At 50.1% G+C, this 19,854-nt stretch overlaps 4 protein-coding genes across 5 annotated transcripts; 2 read left to right on the top strand and 2 right to left on the bottom strand.

The window, feature by feature from the left end:
* Positions 1-79: 79 nt before the first annotated feature.
* Positions 80-738, bottom strand: LOC131568629 (cytochrome c oxidase assembly factor 3 homolog, mitochondrial). The gene is given in 2 exon segments (XM_058820731.1): positions 80-420; positions 501-738. Coding segments are annotated over 2 exon segments (351 nt in total). The 3' UTR covers positions 80-307.
* A 232-nt stretch (positions 739-970) lies between these two features.
* CNTD1 (cyclin N-terminal domain containing 1) lies at positions 971-7,461 on the top strand. The gene is made up of 7 exons (XM_058820605.1): positions 971-1,326; positions 1,410-1,485; positions 3,277-3,436; positions 3,850-4,012; positions 4,968-5,112; positions 5,517-5,613; positions 6,387-7,461. Exons 1-7 carry the CDS (start codon positions 1,155-1,157, stop codon positions 6,537-6,539), a joined length of 966 nt encoding a protein of 321 aa, XP_058676588.1. The 5' UTR covers positions 971-1,154; the 3' UTR covers positions 6,540-7,461.
* On the bottom strand, positions 7,352-12,246 carry BECN1 (beclin 1). Of its 2 annotated transcripts, XM_058820434.1 has the most exons (11): positions 12,071-12,246; positions 11,923-11,990; positions 11,783-11,841; positions 11,139-11,229; positions 10,746-10,882; positions 9,713-9,907; positions 9,399-9,545; positions 8,773-8,922; positions 8,614-8,674; positions 8,022-8,164; positions 7,352-7,742 (listed from the first exon to the last, which is right to left on the bottom strand). In XM_058820434.1, exons 1-11 carry the CDS (start codon positions 12,207-12,209, stop codon positions 7,574-7,576), a joined length of 1,359 nt encoding a protein of 452 aa, XP_058676417.1. In that variant the 5' UTR covers positions 12,210-12,246; the 3' UTR covers positions 7,352-7,573. The 2 variants fall into 2 exon arrangements, with proteins under 2 accessions (XP_058676417.1, XP_058676416.1); XM_058820433.1 differs by having other exon boundaries at positions 11,783-11,990.
* A 151-nt stretch (positions 12,247-12,397) lies between these two features.
* Positions 12,398-18,509, top strand: PSME3 (proteasome activator subunit 3). Its single transcript, XM_058820519.1, has 11 exons — positions 12,398-12,503; positions 13,006-13,038; positions 13,339-13,401; positions 13,816-13,920; positions 14,213-14,261; positions 14,845-14,957; positions 15,409-15,477; positions 15,692-15,759; positions 16,262-16,316; positions 16,488-16,574; positions 16,958-18,509. The coding sequence occupies exons 1-11, from the start codon at positions 12,462-12,464 to the stop codon at positions 17,036-17,038; spliced, it is 765 nt and encodes a 254-aa protein (XP_058676502.1). The 5' UTR covers positions 12,398-12,461; the 3' UTR covers positions 17,039-18,509.
* The last annotated feature ends 1,345 nt before the right edge of the window (positions 18,510-19,854 follow it).

The following is a 19,854-nucleotide window of genomic DNA, read 5'->3' as shown; positions in this document are numbered from 1 at the left end:
TGAGAATAAACAGCAAAAAGCAGAAAATCCCCCCTGAGGTGGGCACAGCCCAAGAGATCCGTGACAACGGAGCGTCAGTGAGAGGATTTATTGTGGGGAGTGGCGGCACCCGGGCGCTCCGTCCCTCCCGCGGGCACGGCCCCGGGGCGGGTTCTGCCCTGCCTGCGGGGAGCCCCCGGGGCTTTCTCCGGGCCAAAGCAGAGCACGGGGCACGCCCGAACCCCTCAGGGCATTTGCCTCGAGGCCCGTTCTGCCTGGCGCGGGCGGCAGCTCAGTCACGGGCCGGGCCGGGCCGGGCGATCCCCGCTCAGCTTGCGGTGCCCTCCGCCCGCGCCCGGGCCCGCGCCCGCGCCGCCTCCGCCTCCTGCTCCAGCTCATCCAGGAACCGCTCCTGCGACACCGAGTAGAAGGTGTAACCGTCTGCGGGGGGAGTTAAGGAAAAGCAGCGTGCGCGGTCCCGGAGCCCCCCGGCCCCACCGTTCCGCGGCCCCGGAGGATACAGATGCCAAACGTCACCGCGCCGATGCCGAGCGCCAGCAGCACGTTGCGGCTGCGGAGCCGGCGCTGCAGGGCGCGCTGGCGCTGGACGTGCTCCACCTGCGCCATGAGGCGGCGCTGCTCGGGGCTGAGCCCCGGCTCCCGGGCCGGGTCAATGCGCCGCGCGAACGCCGCCTCACCCGGCTCCCCCGGCGCCGCCATCTTGCCCCGCCGGCTCCGCGCGGAGATGTGACGTCACATCCGGCGGGGCTCGCTGGCCAGCGGAGGGTCCGGGCGGTGCGCGGCGCCAGTGGGTGGTGCCCATCGCGGCATCGGCGAGTGCTGATTGGCGGGGTGGGGGTCACGTGGTGGGAAACGCCTCAGCCGGCCTGAACGGGGCCGGGGCCTGAACGGGGCCGGGGCCTGAACGGGGCCGGGGCCTGAACGGGGCCGGGGCCTGAACGGGGCCGGGGCCTGAACGGGGCCGGGGCCTGAACGGGGCCGGGGCCTGAACGGGGCCGGGGCCTGAACGGGGCCGGGGCCTGCCCAAAACCCGGCCAGACCCGGCCTGGTGCCGCCCCAGAGCGGCCGGGAGGAGGCGGTGGAGCCCCGGGCCGGTCTCTCCCCGCAGGGCCGGTGCAGTCACTGCCGTTACGGCCTCGGCCCTGCCCCGCTCCATGGGGACTGAGGTGCCCCTGGGGGCCCGGGGCCGTGACTCAGGGCCCGTGTTCTGTGGGGTTGCTCCTGAGATTATCGAGGACACCCTGATCCACTTGGCCACGGAGAACGAGCAGTACCTGAGCGAGCTGCCCGAGCAGGCCGGGTGCTTCAAAGAGACGCGGATCGTGGGTGAGGCTCGGCACAGCAGCTCCCGGGGCGGCTGCACACCGAGCCTCGGGAGCTGCAGTGAGTGCCTGCTGTGCTTTTTGCAGAATTTATATTCCTCTTGGCTGAAAAATGGCACTTGGACCTGCCCACACGGTACCAGGCAGTGGAGTTACTAGAACGGTAATGAGAGTCCTAAACACAGCACATTTCCCATCCCCTGGTGGGGTTTTACTGCCCAGCCCTGTTTCACTCTGTCCCAAAACCACACAGGATTAATGAGCTTTGTCTCTTCTTTCATTTAATCTGAATTATTACTTCTACATATACTCCTATACATGCATACATACATACATATTGATATACACATACATAATATATAGATTGATATATGTATATATATAAAATATATACATAATAATATATATGTATATATTATATATACATATATGTATATATAATATGTTATGTGTATATATTATACTATATATAATATAGTATATATATTTGTATTATTATAATACAAATAATATATATTTGTATTATATATATTATTATATTGTATATATTATAATGTATATTGTACAATATATATATTGTACATTGTATATATAATACATATACAATATATATTGCATATAATACACATATATACATATATAAATATTTATATATGCATACATTATATATTATATATATAAAATATATATCTATTTACACGTAGTATCTCTCTCTCTCTCTCTCTCTCTTTCTCTCTATGTATTTATTATATATATGTAGATATTATATATACACATATGTGGAATTGCCTTTGTTCCTTTTCCCCAGCAGCCAGCACCATTCTCTGAGCAACTGTGGCTTTTGTATATAATATATAATATTTTATCTAATATCTATTATATATTATATATACATAATAATATATATAATATATACATACATGTATATTATATATCATATACATATATATTATATATATCTATTTACACATATATATGTATATAATATATATTTTATATATATTATATGTATGTGTATATTATATATATATGTATATATTATATATACATGTATGTAGAATTGCCTTTGTTCATTTTCCTCAGCAGCCAGAACCATTCTCTGAGCAATTGTGGCTTTTGTATATACAATATACAATATATACATAATAATATAGTATATACAATATACACATACATGTATATTATATATATATATATATATATATATATATATATTTACACATATATATGTATATATTATATATACATGTATATGGAATTGCCTTTGTTCCTTTTTCTCAGCAGCCAGAACCATTCTCTGAGCAATTGTGGCTTTTGTATATACAATATATAATATATAATATATACATATGTGTGTATATTATATATATAATATCTATTTACACAACTATATGTATATATAATATATATTATGTATGTGTGTATTATATATATGTATATATTATATATATTAAATGTATGTGTATATTTTATATATGTATATACTATATATACACGTATGTGGAATTGCCTTTGTCCCTTTTCCTCAGCAGCCAGAACCATTCTCTGAGCAATTGTGGCTTTTGTATATATAATATATAATATGTAATATACAATATATATTATATATTATATTATATACATATATGTATATATTACATATATTACAGGTATGTGTATATTATATATATGTATATACTATATATACACGTATGTGGAATTGCCTTTGTCCCTTTTCCTCAGCAGCCAGAACCATTCTCTGAGCAATTGTGGCTTTTGTATATATAATATATAATATGTAATATACAATATATATTATATATTATATTATATACATATATGTATATATTACATATATTACAGGTATGTGTATATTATATATATGTATATACTATATATACACATATGTGGAATTGCCTTTGTCCCTTTTCCTCAGCAGCCAGAACCATTCTCTGAGCAATTGTGGCTTTTGTAGGTTCATGATCAAGCAGGTAGAGCAGATGTGTGATGGCAGAGGGAGCACAAAAGGCCAGAGGAGCAGCTGGAGCTCTGTCAGGGATCAGATCACCAACACCTTTGTCCTGAGACTTGTGTCCTGTGTTCAGCTTGCCAGCAAACTCTCTCTGCACTACAGTGTAAGCCAGCTCAGCCTGTCCTTGCTCTAGCACCATGGTTAAATCTGCAGTGTATTAATCTCTCTTAAAAATAGATTTCCTTTTTGGAAGCCAGTAGTGATAATGAGATGCCAAGGACACCACATTCCCTTTAGGGTAGGTGAATTGCTGCTCACCCAGTAACAATTTGCTGGCAAGTGTTCCCATTCTGAGGGGGGGAAAAAAATGCAGGAAAATCTCAGCCCTGTGGTTGTCAAAAATTGTGTGTCCACACCTGCCTGGGGATGGTTTGTTGAGCTGAAACCTGTGGGGAAGGTCAGAGCTGGATTTCCCATGCCAGCTCAAAGGACTGGTGCTCAGCAGGAGCAGAGAGGTGACACCACTTTGTTCCTGCCTTACTCCTGGAAGACATTTTGTCTCTTTTTCCTCGTCAGAGAGTGACCAGTGACACAGCTTTAACATTTCTGCAATCCATAAAATACTCCTACACTAAGCAGGAATTGCTGGAGTCAGAGCTTGCTGTTTTAAACACTCTGCAGTTCCACATCAACGTGTCAACCCCCTTGGCCTATGTGGAATTGCTCCTGGAGGTTCTAGGTGAGAGTATCACTCAGGGAGAAGGGGAAGGAAGTTTTTTAATAGGGTAACTGAGCTGTTGCTGCTCTGAAATGTCTCACATTACATATTTTTGCACATGAAACAGTTCAGATTTTCCAGAGCTTTTTAGATGAGGACTTTGTACTTTATAGAATGTTGTTGGACAGCCAGCCATGAGTCATTCAGTAAAATATTAAGAGTTTAAAGCCCCCAAATGTGGTGCCAGGCCAAATTTTCTACAATCACTCACCATTTTCTTGGCCCACTGTGGAAACCCAGGGCACCCAGGGAATATTTCTCTGTCTGCTCTGGGGTGCCCTGACCCCCAGGGGAGCTCTGACTTTGACCCTCATTCATGGAGAAAGTTTCCCAGACTTCAACATAGACTGGAACCCACAAAAGTGAGAAATTGAGGTTTTGGGGTTTTTAGTGTGTTGTGGGTGGAAGCAAGATGGAGGGCACAGGGTGTTGTCCTGGGTTTCTTCTTCTTCCTTCTTGGGTTTGGGTGGCATTTTGCAATTGGGCAGAAAAGTCCACACTGGGATCAGTTATTGGGTTAAAAGGGAAAATAATCCAGGTGTCAGTTCTTAATTGGATAGTTTAGTTTTAGAAGACCTTGTACCAAGAGATTGTTGGCCATTTTGTGCCTTCTAATGAAAAGCTGCCCAACTCACAGCAGTGAGACTGTGTTACTGATCAGAAATAATCAACACTTGAGTCTGAACATGAATTACTGTCTCAAGTGCCTTCAATGCAGACCCAGAGACACCCAGAACTGGTACCAGCACAGCCCAGTCCTGACAGCCTGAATTTCAGAGTGAAATTACACTGAGGCTGAGGGATCCTGTGGCATTCAGAGTCAGGGCAGTTGTCCTCAGAATTCCCTCTCCCTTCTGGTACCTCAGACTCAGTGTAGTGACCCAGAACGTGGCACTGATGGTGTGATCTCTGCCAGGATACAATGGCTGCTTGCTTCCTGCCAAACCTTTACACCAGCTGTGTGTGCAGCTGCTGGACCTCTGCTACCTGACCAGAGAGACCATCTATGACACCCTGCTGAAGATTGCCATCGAGAACTCCACACCCAGCAAACTGCAGATGTAAGGCCTGAAAATGACTTAAAATAATAAAAATAACCCTTTGAAATGAAAACCCCTTGAAAAAGTTAATAAATAGCAGCATATGCAGGTATTTATGCCATTTTGGGCCATAGCATATGCTGCTATTTATGCCATTTTGGGCTATTTCTCATTATGCCATTTTAAAAAATAATTTGAGGGGACATTCATCATTGTTTCTAAATACACCAGTTCAAACAACATGCTTTTCCACACCTGCTTCAAGGGCAAGGAAAGTGTTTCATTTGGTTGAAATCCAGCCTTGCACTGTCAGTTCCAGTGGTTTATTCAGGCTGGCCTAAATAAACCAACATGTCCTGGGCACTGGCAGGTGCTTTTGAACTGTGAAGCAACTTTTACACCTGAACACACTTTTCTTTCTGCAGAGCCAAGTTTTTAACAGTGAAGGAAGATTTCATGCTCCTGGCTGTTGGAGTTATCAGTACAGGGGTGTTCATCCTGAGCCCTGGGCACTGGGAACAGGTACAGTCACTGCTGAAGGCATTGGCTCCACGGGAACACAGTGCCAAGGTGGTTTATCTGTTCCAGCACAGCAAACACAGTGCCAAGGTGCTTTATCTGTGGTGGTTCCAGCACAGCAAGTGGGGCTGCACTGGGAGGGGACACCTCTGTCTTTTAGCACAAAGCATGTGGGTTTCTGTCAGAGCTGTGTGCTGGCACTGGTGAGTGTGTGGTGTGTTGTTTTTTGAGTTAGGTTTTATGAGCTCTTAGAGAAACTGATTACACTTGAGATAGTTTAGCTACTTTGAATGGTATAAAATTAGTAGGATGGCTTTTGAGGTAGTGTTGGAAATAGAAAAATGTTTAATAAAAGGCAAATAACAAAGCTCTTACAGAGAAAAATTGACTTAAGGGGAAGAGGTTCTTGCTCCTGCTAAAACATCCCACAAAGGCAATTATTGCCTCTGTTCTCTTCCTTTTCTAGTGAATTACCTAGGCTGGACCTCTTGGCCTCTGTCCAGTTGGACAGCCCCAGGTCTGAGGTGAAGTCCCAAAGGGCCTATGAGGTATCTTTTGTATCAAATTGGGAGAGAAACTTCTAGGCTTTTTGCCTTTTTAAGCAGACAAAGAATAATTTAGTCACTCCTTCAACAGGGGGCACATTCCTACAAGTGTCCTCACCTTTAGTGCTTCACAGAACAAAACCCCACAGGCAATATTCCACGGGCAGGCAGAGCAGTTACTCTTGTCAGTCTGTAAACTCACAGATTTAGGTGATCTTTTCTTTTTTCCAGGCTGTGGAGCATTTAAACTGCATCACTGGCATCACTCCCCGGAGCATCCTGGAGTTCTCCTACGCCGTGGTGAGGCGCGTGGTTGGCAGCACCACACCCGAGCAGCACCGTGGCACCAGATCCCCTCAGGACAGAATCCCTCCTCAGAAATAGAACCACCCTGTCCCTCCAGTCACTGGCCCAGCAGCAGGAGCTGTCACACTGCTGACAGCTGTCCCTGCTCTGTGACACTGCCCAGCACAGCTCAGGGTTACCTGAATTCTGTCATGTGTTAATTAGCAAAGCTTGTCCTGCTGGGCATCACAGTCATGCTCTGGAAGGAGGCTCAACAGCACCACAGTGTTTAGAAATGCCCTAAAAGCTTTATTGTAACAGCTGCATCTTGTAAGTTTGGGATCTAAGCTCTCTTTAATCAGAGATCCCTCAGAGTGGTTGTGTTTGAAAGGTGCTGCCATGGCTGGTGGGACCAGCTCTCACAAATGGGGCTGCTCTGTCTCTTCCTGCTGCTTTTATAGAACCCCTGCTTTATAAAACAGGGATTGTCCTCTCTGTGCCAGCACTGTGACCACCACCACAGCAGTGCCCAGCCTGGCTGTCCCTGCCAGTGCCAGGGGTCTGTGCTGTGCCAGGCACTACTGGCTGGAAACACCTGGAATAATTTCATTGTTTCCTCAGCACTGCCCTGTGCAGGAACAGCCTGCAGGAGGGATTACAGTGTTGTAATGGTCTCAAACCTTTTTAAGTTCAGCAGCACAAAGAAGTGCTGATATGACTTAGAAAATATTTTATTTTAAATTCTTTAATGAGCAGGCAGAGTTCTGGCAGTTTTCCCACATTATTCCTTGTGTTTGTCATGTCCTGCTTTTCCAACCTTGCATTAGCTGTAACAGAGCAGCTTCAAACTGATGCTCATTTGACAAGGATTTATGTGCATGGCCATAAACCCCAAAAATAACAGTTTAGAATCCATTTAATAGCTGGGTTTTATTCTGTTCAACTCAACAATACAATTTTGCATACTGCTTTTCTACAAACTACTTGTAATAATGGCATTGTAAATAAAGTGTCTTGTGGATTTTTGGTATTGTAAACATTTTGTACTGGTTAATGTTAAGAGATATCTTCATTTGCCTTTCTCCAACACAATGCAGACACTCCATGGCTGCCAGGCCAAGTTCTGATCACAGTTACTTGTTATAGAATTGGGATGAGACCCAGGCCAGGCCCCATTTCAGGTTAGTTAACATGAATTTTAGTGCTTTTGTCCACTGCTCTTCAGAGTTAAATTGTGTTTTAATTGAATAAGAGCCACCACTGCCACCTGTGTCTTCAATCTTTCCTTTCTCCACGTCCATCCTGTATCACACACAAGCTTTAATTAGTGTATTCCTACTGCAAGCATTTAACCTCAGTATGACACCAAGCACTACATTTTAAATCTGACAATAACACTATTCTGTTTTTAAAGAGATCTGAGCAAGCCTCAGGACTCCACCCAAGGGGCTGGCTTTTAAGTTTCAATGAAACTATCAAACACATCATAAAGAATTGCAGATGATTTCTGAAAAATCAGGGCTGAAACAATGCTAGGAAGAGCACACGGGGCTGAATTTGACATTTTGTGGCAACACTCACCTGTAAGGCAAACAAAACCGAGTTTCACCTTTCTCCACTTCCTCTTTGAACTGCTGCACACAGTCCAGGAATGCCACCATGGCATGATCAAACTTATTGTCCCAGAAGAACCTCAAGCCTCCAGAGCAGTACAGGGGAAGCTCCTGGAAAAGAGATTTGTATCAGGAACACCAAGCACTTGTTTTGATATGGTCACTGCAGCTTTTTAACCTCATGTGATGCTTAAATTTGTCATGGGATGCTGAGAAATGGCTTGTGGCACAGGGCAAGTGACTTGGTTTTGTGCAAGTCCCTACCATGTGCACGCATATTTTCCTGACTTCCAGCAACCCCAAATCATGCAATCTACCTGCCAATCACCCCAAAACATGCCTCTGCCTCTGGCCAGGTGTGTCATTCAACAGTTCTACTGCTGGCTGGCAGCACCAGTGGCTTCATACAGGATGTGAGATATCACCATGCTGGAGGAGCTGGGGCAGCCAGCTTTGCTGGACTCCAAATCCATAGAGACCAAGCTTTTCCTGCATCCCCAGTGTGACCAGGGCTCTGGCACTCAAGATCAATGTCCCATGCTTTGTACAGGATCCCTTACCTTGGATTTGTCTGTGAGGGACTCCAAATAGGAGTGGTTGCCGTAGGGGACAAGGCGGTATCTGAAAAAAAGGAGACAGAATTCACAGAATTCACAGGCACCTGAGTCTGCCTGTCCTCCTCTGGGCCATGAATGACCTGTGGGTGGTTTTGCAGGTACCTCTGGAACTTCAGGCCCATTTTGTTGGCCAGGGCATGCAGCAGCAGCACAGTCTGCCCCCAGGCAGCGTTGATCTCGTTCCACTCCACAGGAACGCTGGGGAGGCGGCCAAGCCTGAAGTTATTTATTGTGCCAAACTGCCCACTGTGCCTGTGATAAGGAGAATTATAAATAAATGTGCTAGGCTGGGAAAAGCTCATGGCCTGATAACCAAATAGGGGCTGTGTCCTAAGAGCACAGCACACACAGTGCCAGCCAAGCACAAGGAGGGTTTGGGGCTATTCTTAACAAGTGTATGTAAACACCAAACACTTGCTGTCTTTTTGTCACAAAAGCACAACAAAAACCCCCAGCCAGCCTCTCCAAGCTGCCTGCTCTGTGATCCCCAATGCCAGTGTCACTGCTGGCTGGCACAGGGGTTGCCAAAGTGTTACAAAGGAGCCATTTCCCACTCCCACAGCCTGGCACACTTTCCTCAGCTGCCACTCCTGACAGGTGGCACTCACTGCTTTGCTGGGAGGTAACTGTGAGCTGGCTTGCACCTTTCCTATCAAATGCAGTGCCTTCAAAACCTTCACACTGCAGATTCCAAGAAAATGGGTATAATATCCCAATGTCCACATTACCAGATGTGAAAGGTAGCATTGAACACGTTGGTTTTCTTTAGTTTGTCCAGCTGCATCTGGGCATAGCGCATTTGGTTGTCCACACTCTTCAGCTCATCATCCAGCTCCAGCTGCTGCCTCTTGAACTCACAGTATTCCTTCTGGTACCTTTGAGCACAAACAGGACAAGAAGTGCTGAGGGCTGGCTTCTACCTCAGAGTGACAGCTCTGCAGGCCAGTTTGGTCTCTCTTTTTGTGCACAGAGCGAGCCACTGGCATTTGGGCACATTTACAAATTTCTCATTTATTTTTTGCCTCCAAGCCCTGCCACTCACTGAGCCTCCTCCTGCTCCAGCCGCTCAGCCTCTGCCCTGACTTTCTCAAAGTCCTCAGCCACAATCTTGCGGTTCTTCTCCACATCCTCCAGCTCCTGGATCAGCCGCTCCTCCTCCAGTGCCAGCTCCTTCAGCTCTGTCTGCAGCTTCTCTTTGTCATCCTCGTTCATCTGCTCCAGAATCTCCAGGCATCTCCTAGAGGAGAAGAACAGGATTGCCAGGACAGGTATCCTGGGAAGTCCTGCACTGGCAGCCCCTGCAGCTCTTGGCAATCCTGAGCTCTCCATGAGACATAAACTTTAAGGAATTTAGAGATTTTAGAGGAGCTAAGATTTTAGTTAGAGATAAGTTTTATTGGAGTTAATTAAAATAAATGGGTAGGCCTTGATGAAGCAAAGAGTTAGTAGTTAACTAATAAACGATTTCCTGTCAATACAATGTTTGTTTAGCTGGGTTTATAATGAAGAATATAGAAACTGATAAATAGCTGTTAAGAACATAAGACAATTGTTTTTAGGAACATAAGACAATTTTGGGCCTCCTCTGTTCTGAAACCACCTGAAGATGAGGAATGGGAGCTCTACCAAGGTTCATTTGTCATATTTGCATTGAAAAGGTAGAAAGGTCAGAATGAGGAAGACTTCATTTACTTCCTCACTCTGGGACTCCTGACCCATTTCAAGGAACAAACTACTCATGCTTAATAGCTTTTGAACTAATTACCATGCTTATTAGCTTTTGAACTAATTACCATACAGAGCAGGGACTGGGATGTACCTAAGTTATGAATATGTATTTGTATTTTGGGTATTCAATATTTGTATAGATAAAAGGGCTCTGTAATCACCTGTAAATTGTGGTGTGTATTTGGGAGTTATCTCAAAATAAACATAGACTTTCTAACTCTGTTAGAGAGTTTTTGTCCATCACACTGGGATATCAGTACCAGATCAATATCCATGTTTTTAATAAATCATCCACACTGATTGTGCCTCAAGCCAAACAGCAGCTCTGTCACCTCTGCATCACTCACTTGTAGTTCTGGCACTCGTTCTCTGTGATGTTGAGCTGTGTGTCCAGCTGGTCCAGCAGAGTGTCTGTGCATTCCTCACACAGGGGGTGATCCACGTCTGTCTGCCCAGACATGATGTCAAAGAGGTCTCCAGTGACCTGGAGGAAGGGCTCACATCAGTGCAAGTGAAACCTCAGGCAGCTGCCTGCTGCTTCTCAGCAGCTTCAATTAGCAGAATCTTCTTTGCAGGCCAAATATTGATAAAAATAACCTATCTCTGCTCAACTACTCCACAACCAAGCCCCTGGAGGACAAATGCTATGGGAAACTTTGCAGTTTAGTTTTGCAGAGCATCAGGAAAAACTGAAGCTCCATTCCCAAGGATCTGAGTCTGCCAGCTCGTGACCCACTTGCCTTCAGTCTCCTGCTGAGGTTTTCCATGGTGCCGCCATCCGAGGCCTCTCCGATCAGCGTGAAGCTGTTGGCACTTTCTGTTGACATCATTCTTGGAAAGAACATGTTGTAAGTGCTGAGGGGAGGCAGCTCCAGCACCAAACCACAACCTGGGGCTAGCTCAGGGCAAAGGGAGAGCAGGAGGACGGGGCAACCCGTGTTTTGGGGGCTCAGCTGGGTTTGTGCTGACCCACAGTGCAACAAGGATGGTGCAGCTCTGTGTTCAAACTGAAAAGGAGTCCGAGGGCCAGGGGGATCCTGCAGGGGAAGCTCTGGGGGCTCACGGGAGCTATTTGTGACTGAACCACGGGGATCCTACAGGGGAAGCTCTGGGGGCTCACAGGAGCTGTTCAGTGTGACCCAGCCAGGGGGATCCCGCAGGGGCAGCTCTGGGGGCTCACAGGAGCTGTTCAGTGTGACCCAGCCAGGGGGATCCTGCAGGGGCAGCTCTGGGGGCTCACAGGAGCTATTTGTGACCGAACCACGGGGATCCTGCAGGGGAAGCTCTGGGGGCTCACAGGAGCTGTTCAGTGTGACCCAGCCCCGTGAGGGGACATTTCTGAGGGGCTGCCCCAGGCTCCCAGCTGGCAGGGTCGTGGCTGTACCTGGCAGGCGGGATGAACCTCCTGGACACGCCATCCTGCCGGTTCTCCACGAAAGCTTCCTGGAGGCAAGGAAACCCCGTTACCGGCAGGCCCGGGGGAGCTGCCGCTGCCGCCGCTCCCCGCCGCCGGCCCCGCCGTACCTCCGTGAGGGCGCTCTCCTCTTCGTGCAGGTCCCCGGGCCTGGCCGGGGCGGCGCTCACCAGCGGGGCTGTGGGAGAGACGGCGTCAGCCAGGCCCAGGCCTAGGCCCGAGCCCCGGCCGCCCACCCCACCCCACGGCGCCCGGTACCGGTGAGCTCCTGGATGGTGAGGCGGTCGAGCACCTTGAAGGAGGTGTCGAGCTTGAGCGGCTGGCAGCAGCGCTGGCACACGAAGCTGACGTGCGCGGTGCCGCCGGTGCCGCCGCCGCCCGCCCGCGCTGCCTCCATCGCGCCGCCCGCGCGCGCCCCGCCATCGCCGCGCGCCGGACGTGACGCAGGCGGGGGCGCGGTCCCGGCGCCGCCATTTTCGGTGTCCCCGCCCCGGGCGGCGCTGGAGCGGCCGGGACGCGGCGGCGCGCGTGCGCGGTAGGGGCCGGTCACGCGGGCGGCGGGCGCGCGCGGCATTGGCGGGCGCGCGGCGTGAGGTCATTTCCGGTGTGGGCCCCGGGGAAGCGGAGCGGCCCCGAGACCGGACCCGCCATGGCCTCGCTGCTCAAGGTGGACCCGGAGGTGAAGCTCAAGGTGCGCCCCGGCCCCGCCGCTCGCCCCGCCCCGCTCCGGCCCCGCTCGGCCGCCGCCTCCGCCCCGCCGGCCCGCACCGAGCTCTGCCGCCGCCGGCCCGGGGCGGGGCGGGCTTGGGGCCGCCCCACGGCGCCTCCGGGCCGTTCCAGCCCGGCCCGCCCGCCCCGACGAGCCCCCGGTGTCTCCACCCCCGCCCGGCCCTGCAGCGCCGGGGGGCGGGGATGCGGCCGGGGCTGGGCTGCGGCCGCCCCCGAGCCGGGCCCGGCTGCCCCGGGGGGCGGCCCGGAGGATCCGAGCATCTTCCCTCCCGCTTCCCGGCTCCCCGCAGCGCCCGGGGTCATGGGGGGCGGATGGAGCCGCCCCGGGCAGCCCCGCTCGGTGCTGGCGGGCTCCTCCCGGTCCCCCGGGAGAGCGGGAGCCGAGCCGGGAGGGTCGTGCGGGGCTCAGCGCGGCCGCCCCGGCTGTTCGGAGCCACCCTGACTGTCCCTGTTTGCTTCTCTAGGTTGACTCCTTCAGGGAGCGGATCACGAGTGAGGTGAGTGCCACGGGCCCAGCAGCAATGGCGTTTTCTTTTTTGCCCTTATCTTTGTGACACACGGCCGTGGGCTGAGCCTGCCCTGGAAGCTCGGCAGCACCCAGCTGATGCCCTCAGCACCGCTGTGAACCTCCTAAACTCCTAAATCCCACCTGGGCTTTGTGTGGTGTTGGCAGCAGGAAGCACTGGGTTCTCTTTGTTTCCTGCTTGTGCACAGATGATTTCCCTGCTGTTCTTGCCTGCTGGTGGGAGCCACGTGGCTTCTCCCACATCACTGTTTGTTCTTCCTTTCTCTCTCAGGCTGAGGACCTCGTAGCAAACTTTTTCCCAAAGAAGCTGTTAGAACTCGATGGATTCCTTAAGGTAGGGTGTGCCTTGTGCTCTGCATCCTTTTCCACCTGCAGCTACATTTTGAAAGTCCTGTGGCAGGTCTCTCCAGGGCTGTTTTCTGAGCATCTCACCTTGCTGCAGGGACACGAGGCAGCAGCTGCAGTGCTGTTGGCTCTGGAGGGGTGCTGCCTTGTGCAGTTTGCTTTGTGTGATGTCTCACATTTATTTTCCTCCCCACTGGGCTGTCCCTGGCAGTGCTGGGCTCTCACAGGGACACCATGGCCTGGCACTCAGGGTGTGGGGGGTCCACAGTCTATTTCCAGGCTCTTTATCTTCATTCATCCTAATTTTGGACAAGAAGGAGGCCTGAATCTTTTCTGTTGTTGTGTTTGGTGTGGCAGAATTTGTTAGCTCGTGATCAGGTAACAACTCTGCTTTACTTTGCAGGAACCCATCCTGAATATTCATGATCTGACTCAGATCCATTCGGACATGAACCTCCCAGTGCCTGACCCAATTCTTCTCACCAACAGCCACGATGGACTGGATGGGGTAAGGTTACTGTGCTGCCTGTGCTCCCAGCTCCCGTTCAAACTGCATGGTTTGCTCTCTGCTGGGGTGGGATATTCTTATTTAACACCAGGCCTTGGCCCAGAGGCTGTTGGAGATTGATCTCTCAAGCCTGGAGGTAACACAGCTCTGCAGCTCTTCCTGGGATTTAGGGAAGAGTGTTTAGAAACCAGGAACGTGGCAGAGCTCTAAGTTTTCCTTTTTTTTTTGTTTTCCTTTGCAACATTCTACAGCTTACAACTAGTTAGTGAGTAAAACATTTTATATATTTTAGCCAAATATGAAAAAGAGGAAGCTGGAAGACCACGACGAGACCTTTCAGGGTAAGAGACTCCCCAAGTCCCCTGTATTGCTGCCTACTCCCTGAGCTTTGGAGATGCAGATTGTGCAAGCCCCACCTGCCCTGCCTTGACAGCAGCTGCTGCTCAAGCAGCCCAGAGCCTGACCTACAGATGTTTTGATGTGGAGGAGTCAGCTTCCAGCTCCTAGAAGCATAATTAGTACTTCTCTGATAGACAAAAGTAGTGCTTGGCTGGGTCTGGGCCTGCTGACAGAGGCAGCTATCTCCTGGTTCTGAGGATCTGTGCAGTTCCTCTCTTTGTCTGGAAGAACATTCCAGGCTTTGCATTAAGCTGAGACTGAAACTTCTTGTGCACCAGGAAAACTCTTTGTGCTCAGCATCCTCGAGCTCTTCAATCTCATCCTGCTCTGTGTTCTCTCCTTTCCTCCCCTTGTGGTCACTGCTTGTGCCATGTCCCTTTCCCCTTCCCCACAGGTGGCCACAGCCTGGCTCAGCCCCTTTCTGGCCTTGCTGGGAGCTGAGTGAGGCTCAGGTGTCCCCTCAGCCCATCCCTGGTGCAGCTGCTCCTGTGAGCCCCTGACACTGAGGGTTTGTCTGTGCCACAGGTACCAAAGTGTTTGTGATGCCCAATGGGATGCTGAAGAGCAACCAGCAGCTGGTGGACATCATAGAGAAAGTGAAACCAGAGATCAGGCTGCTCATTGAGAAGTGCAATACGGTGAGCCTGGAGCAGGGGGAGGCAGGGGGTGGTGTTACTCCTGCAGAGGTGGAGCTGTGGGAGGAGCAGGTCCCTCTGTGCTGCAGATGAGGAAAGGCAGGGCTTTGTACTGTCTGGCAGGGGCCTGGGGAGCTCTGTGCTTCACCTGAAGGAGAAGGATGTCTGATATCAGTCCTCATGAGGCTTTGCCTTGCCCTTCTTTTGCCCAGCACAGACTCCTGTGGCATGGTGAGGAGAGCTTTCCATGGGAAGCTGGGCCTGTGCTGGCTGGCATGGCATCCCAGCCATGTGGGAGGTGATCCTGGAAGTGTTACAGGTTCATAGGGCCCTGCAGCAGCTGATCATGAGCTCTGTTGCAAAGGGAGGGTCCTGGGAGCTCCTCCTGACATTGCTGAGAGAAATCTTTGTGCAGCTGTTGGCTTTGGTCAGTGCTGTGATCTCTCCACTGCAGGTCAAAATGTGGGTGCAGCTTCTCATTCCCAGGATAGAGGATGGGAACAACTTTGGTGTTTCTATTCAGGTAAGGCACTGCTCTGTGCTCCAGGGGCTTGGATCTCTGATGTTCCTCTGAATTTTTCAGTTCATGATGTCCAGCAGCTGCAATCATGGGGTTGGCTTAGATTTTAAAACCCAAACCTGAACTTGATGTGGTGCTGCTGAAACAGACAGTGCTTCCTGAGCCCTGAAGGCCAGCTGCAGCCTACAGGAGCTAACTTTCCTTGTCTCCCCTGCAGGAAGAAACAGTTGCTGAGCTTAGGACTGTGGAGAGTGAGGCAGCATCTTACCTGGACCAGATTTCTAGGTGGGCATGCAAGAACAGACTTCTTCTTTGGGGATCTCCTTGGAAGAGGAATGATTTTGGGAAAGGTCCTCCAGCTGTTCTTAGAGGGTAGCTTGGACCTGAAAATAATCCTTGTGCTATTTATCTGAGCTTTAATCTCTCTCTTTCCCTGCCAGATACTATATCACAAGAGCAAAGTTGGTTTCTAAAATAGCTCTATTGGGATCTCCTTGGAAGAGGAATATTTTTGGGAAAGGTCTTCCAGCTGTTGTTAGAGGGCAGCTTGGCTATTAAAGTAATCTTGGTTATTTATCTGAGCTTTAATCTCTCTCTTTCCCTGCCAGATACTATATCACAAGAGCAAACTTGGTTTCCAAAATAGCTTTATTGGGATTTTTTTTGGGACCTCCTTGGAAAAGAATGTTTTGGGAAGGGTCCTCCAGCTGTTGTGCAAGGCAGCTTGGACATGAAAATAATTCTGGTGCTGTTTATCTGAGCTTTAATCTCTCTCTTTCCCTGCCAGATACTATATCACAAGAGCAAAGTTGGTTTCCAAAATAGCCAAGTACCCTCATGTGGTAAGTCAGCGGGCACGTGCAGATTTCCACGTTGATGCTGGGACTCTGAGCTCTTTGTCCCTGTCCTTTCTGAGCTGAGGGTGCTGGGGGAAGAGGAGGGGATGCTGTGAGGATTGAGCTGAGGTTGGGGGGCTCTGTGGGAGCCTGGGCTGAGCTGTGTGTGCCCCACAGGAGGATTATCGGCGCACCGTGACGGAGATCGACGAGAAGGAGTACATTAGTCTGCGCCTCATCATTTCAGAGCTGAGAAATCAATATGTGAGTGAAAGCACACAGCCACACTGTGCTCCTGCTGCTGCTCCTCTCCCCTTTCCCCCTGGGCCTGCCTGCTTCCCACTTTGCCTCCAGTGAGGTGTTTCTCCAGCATCTCCCAGAGATGCAGGTGTTTCCATAATGCAAAATATTGGTGCCCCCTCTGTGGGAATCTGATCCTCAGCTCTTCATACAGTACAAGCCAATCCTAGGGTTTCTGAATGAATGTTTTTGGTATTTTATATACTGGTTTTGTAAGGTCTAGCTTATCTTACCCAGGTGTGTGGTTGCACACAATGCTTGAGGGTGGTGCTGCTGTGGTAGCCAGTGCTTATGGTGAAAGCTGGATGGTTGGCCTCCTGTCTGAGTCTTGTTCTTCCTTTTTGCAGGTCACTTTGCATGACATGATCCTTAAAAACATTGAGAAGATCAAGAGGCCTCGGAGCAGCAATGCTGAGACCCTCTATTAAGTGTCAACGTTTGAACTTGAGAACTGTTCAGTCAACTAAAGACCGTCATTGCCTTGGTTTGTTACGTGACTATCGAGATGGGAAACTGGCTGGAAATAGTATTGCATTCTTAGTTAAACTCTAAAGAAATTCTTGCCTAGTTTTGTGATTGGTTTTGTTCAGGTCTCAGGAGCTCTCCCTCTTCCTCTAGTCACTGGTAGTAGAGGCCATGCTGCACTGGAGGCCCCAGAGGCTGCTGCAGCCAGACAGGGACATTCCTTCATGCCTTGCTTCCTACCTGAGTGGGAACAACACTATAGACCAAGCCCTTGTCCTGTCCCATCTCTTGTCTGGTGGCTGCTCTGGGGTCTCTGGAACAGGGCAAAGAGCCCAGCACAAGGGCAGCCTGGCAGTGCCACAGCAGGGCAGCTCTGTCCCCACTGCTGGCTGTGGCCAGGCCCCTCTGCCACCAGCTCTGCACTGACCAGGGCCCCTGCCCCTTGGCAGCTGTGCTCTGGTGCCACTGAGCCATCAGCACTCCCTTTCAGCCTGCCCCACAGGTCTCTGCCTCACCACTCCTGCCTGGATCAGTGCAGAGCGTGAGGCAAATGCTTGGAACTAGAGCTGGTGCTGTCCTGGCTGTCATGAGCTCAGGTGGCTTCTGCCATTTGACTAGAGCCACTTCCTTGGCTAAAACCAATGTTCCTTCACGTACATCCCAGTTGCCCCTTCAGCATGGGCTGCTTTTGCCTGGACTGAGGGAAGGGAGGGGCTGGAGATCTGATGCTAAAGTCCTAAAATATCTCTGTGCATGTGATCAGACTGAGTCCCCCTGTCCCTGGCAGTGCTTCCTGGTGCCTGGGCAGGGCAGGCTGGCTGCCACAGCTGGTGCTTGATGGTGAGGGTGGCTGATACCCACCTGTACCTTGCAGACCTTGCAGTCTTTCCCCTGCAAAGGGCACACTCCTGTGCCTGGTGACTCCTCCGAGCTGCCAGAACATTTCGTGGTCCATTACAAACCCCCTTGGAAATGACTGGTTGTACTGCGTCAGTTTTTGTGTGTGGCAAGTGGGCCCATAACGCTGCAGGCTTCAAAATTTTCTTATTTATAGTATTTCTACTTAAGTCCCTTAATCAGGGAAGGTTAAATCATTTGTTTCAGGAACCTTGCTGTTTCCCAGGTCTCGCTGTTACACCTGTATATTCTTATTGTGCAGTAGCCTTAAGAGTTGTGTTAATCTCATTGTAACAACAGTGACAAATGGAATGAACTTTCTTCCCTTATTTTTTTTTTTTTTTTTACTTTGTTTTTAGTTTGTTTAATTTTTTTCTCTGCTTCCACATCTAAGAGCCATGTTGTCTCTTGCTGGTTTCCCAGGGATTTGCCCAGAGTGTGGGGGGCTGCTGGCCCTTGCTATAGACTCTTCTGTTGTTGTTTGTAGTTAAGTCAACTCTTAGTCTTCCCGCTAATAAATATTCAGTAACAAACCAACTGTGTTGAGCTGCTGTCTGGGAGCAGCACTTCCCCTTGTGTTTCTTTGTATTGATTCCTTTTAATTTGTTCAGCTTTCTTTGCCAGATGAACCTATGTAAACTTTTACCATGTCAAGAAATTAAAATGAGGTACTTGGAATTCTTTCAAGGCAGCCCCCTGTGTGTGATGCTGGGCTCTTAGGCCATGCAGGTTTAGTGTCCAGTTCTGGTTCTGCCTTTGTCACCTTCAGTTGCTCCTTCCCTTCATTCTCCTCATTCCTCTTTGTTATAAACTAATTTGCTGTGTAGGTTCCATCAGCATGCCTCACACTGGGCATGATTTTACCCATGGGCTTGGGTTTGATGGAATCTGTCCCATCTCAGCCCAGTGTGGGCCTTGGGCTGTCCCAGTTCAAACAGATGTGGTGTTTCTCTGAGCCTGCAGTTGCTCCAGGGCTTCTCTGTCTTCTTGGCAGGTGTCTCTTGGCTGTCCTGGATGTCTCTGTGGGGCACACATCTTGTGCTCCTGGCTGCTCCCTGTGTGTGGTACCCAGCAGAGGCCCCAGCCACAGTGCCCTCTGCTCTTCTGGGCATCATCCTGTTCCTGCCTTCCCTGCCTGCTGGGGCACAGAGGCCTCTCCAGGGGCACTCAAAGCTTTCCTGAGTGTCCTGCAGGGCTGCAGCCCCTCTGAGCCAGCAGAGGGTGCAGGGTTTGCTGCCTGTTTGGGGCTGTGCCCGTTGCTGCCCAGCAGAGGCTGTGACTGCCCTGGGAGCAGCTCCAGACGGGCTCTGGCTGCCCAGGAACAGGAGCAGCCCCTTGTGCAGGGAAGTTCCTGCAGTGTGGGAAAGCCCTGCAGGTGCCTGGCCCGTGCAGGGAGGGGACACTGGGGCCAAGGCAGCTGGAGCAGAGCCCAAGGGAAGGACTTGCTGGCAGGATTTGGTGTGGTGCAGCACGAAGGGCTCCTCCTCACCACAGTCAAAAAATCTGAGCTCCCAGGGAGCTATGGGAGGGTGGAGCATGCAGGACAATTGTCCTGGCAGGGAATGAGGTTCATCTGTGGGAGCAGCTGCAGTGTGCAGCTTCACCAGTCCTTGAGACATCCCAGCTGAATGCAGGGGAGGAGAATAATGGCTCAGCAGCTGTGGGCAGGCACGGGCACTGCCAGCAGCACAGCTGGAGTGCAGGAAGGGTCAGGCAGGTCCCACTGTGGTGCTTTGCATAAGCTGACCCCTGAGGTGAGGCATTGGGAGTGGGAGCTTTCTAAAGTCTGAGCTCTGCTTTGGGGCTTGCTCAGACCTTGCTTTCCTGACTCTGTTTAGGAGTGTTGGGGTTTTCCTCCTGTGCCCTTTCCCCAGCTGTCACA

Source organism: Ammospiza caudacuta, chromosome 27 (genome assembly GCF_027887145.1).
Source record: "Ammospiza caudacuta isolate bAmmCau1 chromosome 27, bAmmCau1.pri, whole genome shotgun sequence".
Classification (NCBI taxonomy): domain Eukaryota; kingdom Metazoa; phylum Chordata; class Aves; order Passeriformes; family Passerellidae; genus Ammospiza; species Ammospiza caudacuta.
Note: the sequence above shows the minus strand (reverse complement) of the source record. Positions and strands in the feature narration are given on the sequence as shown.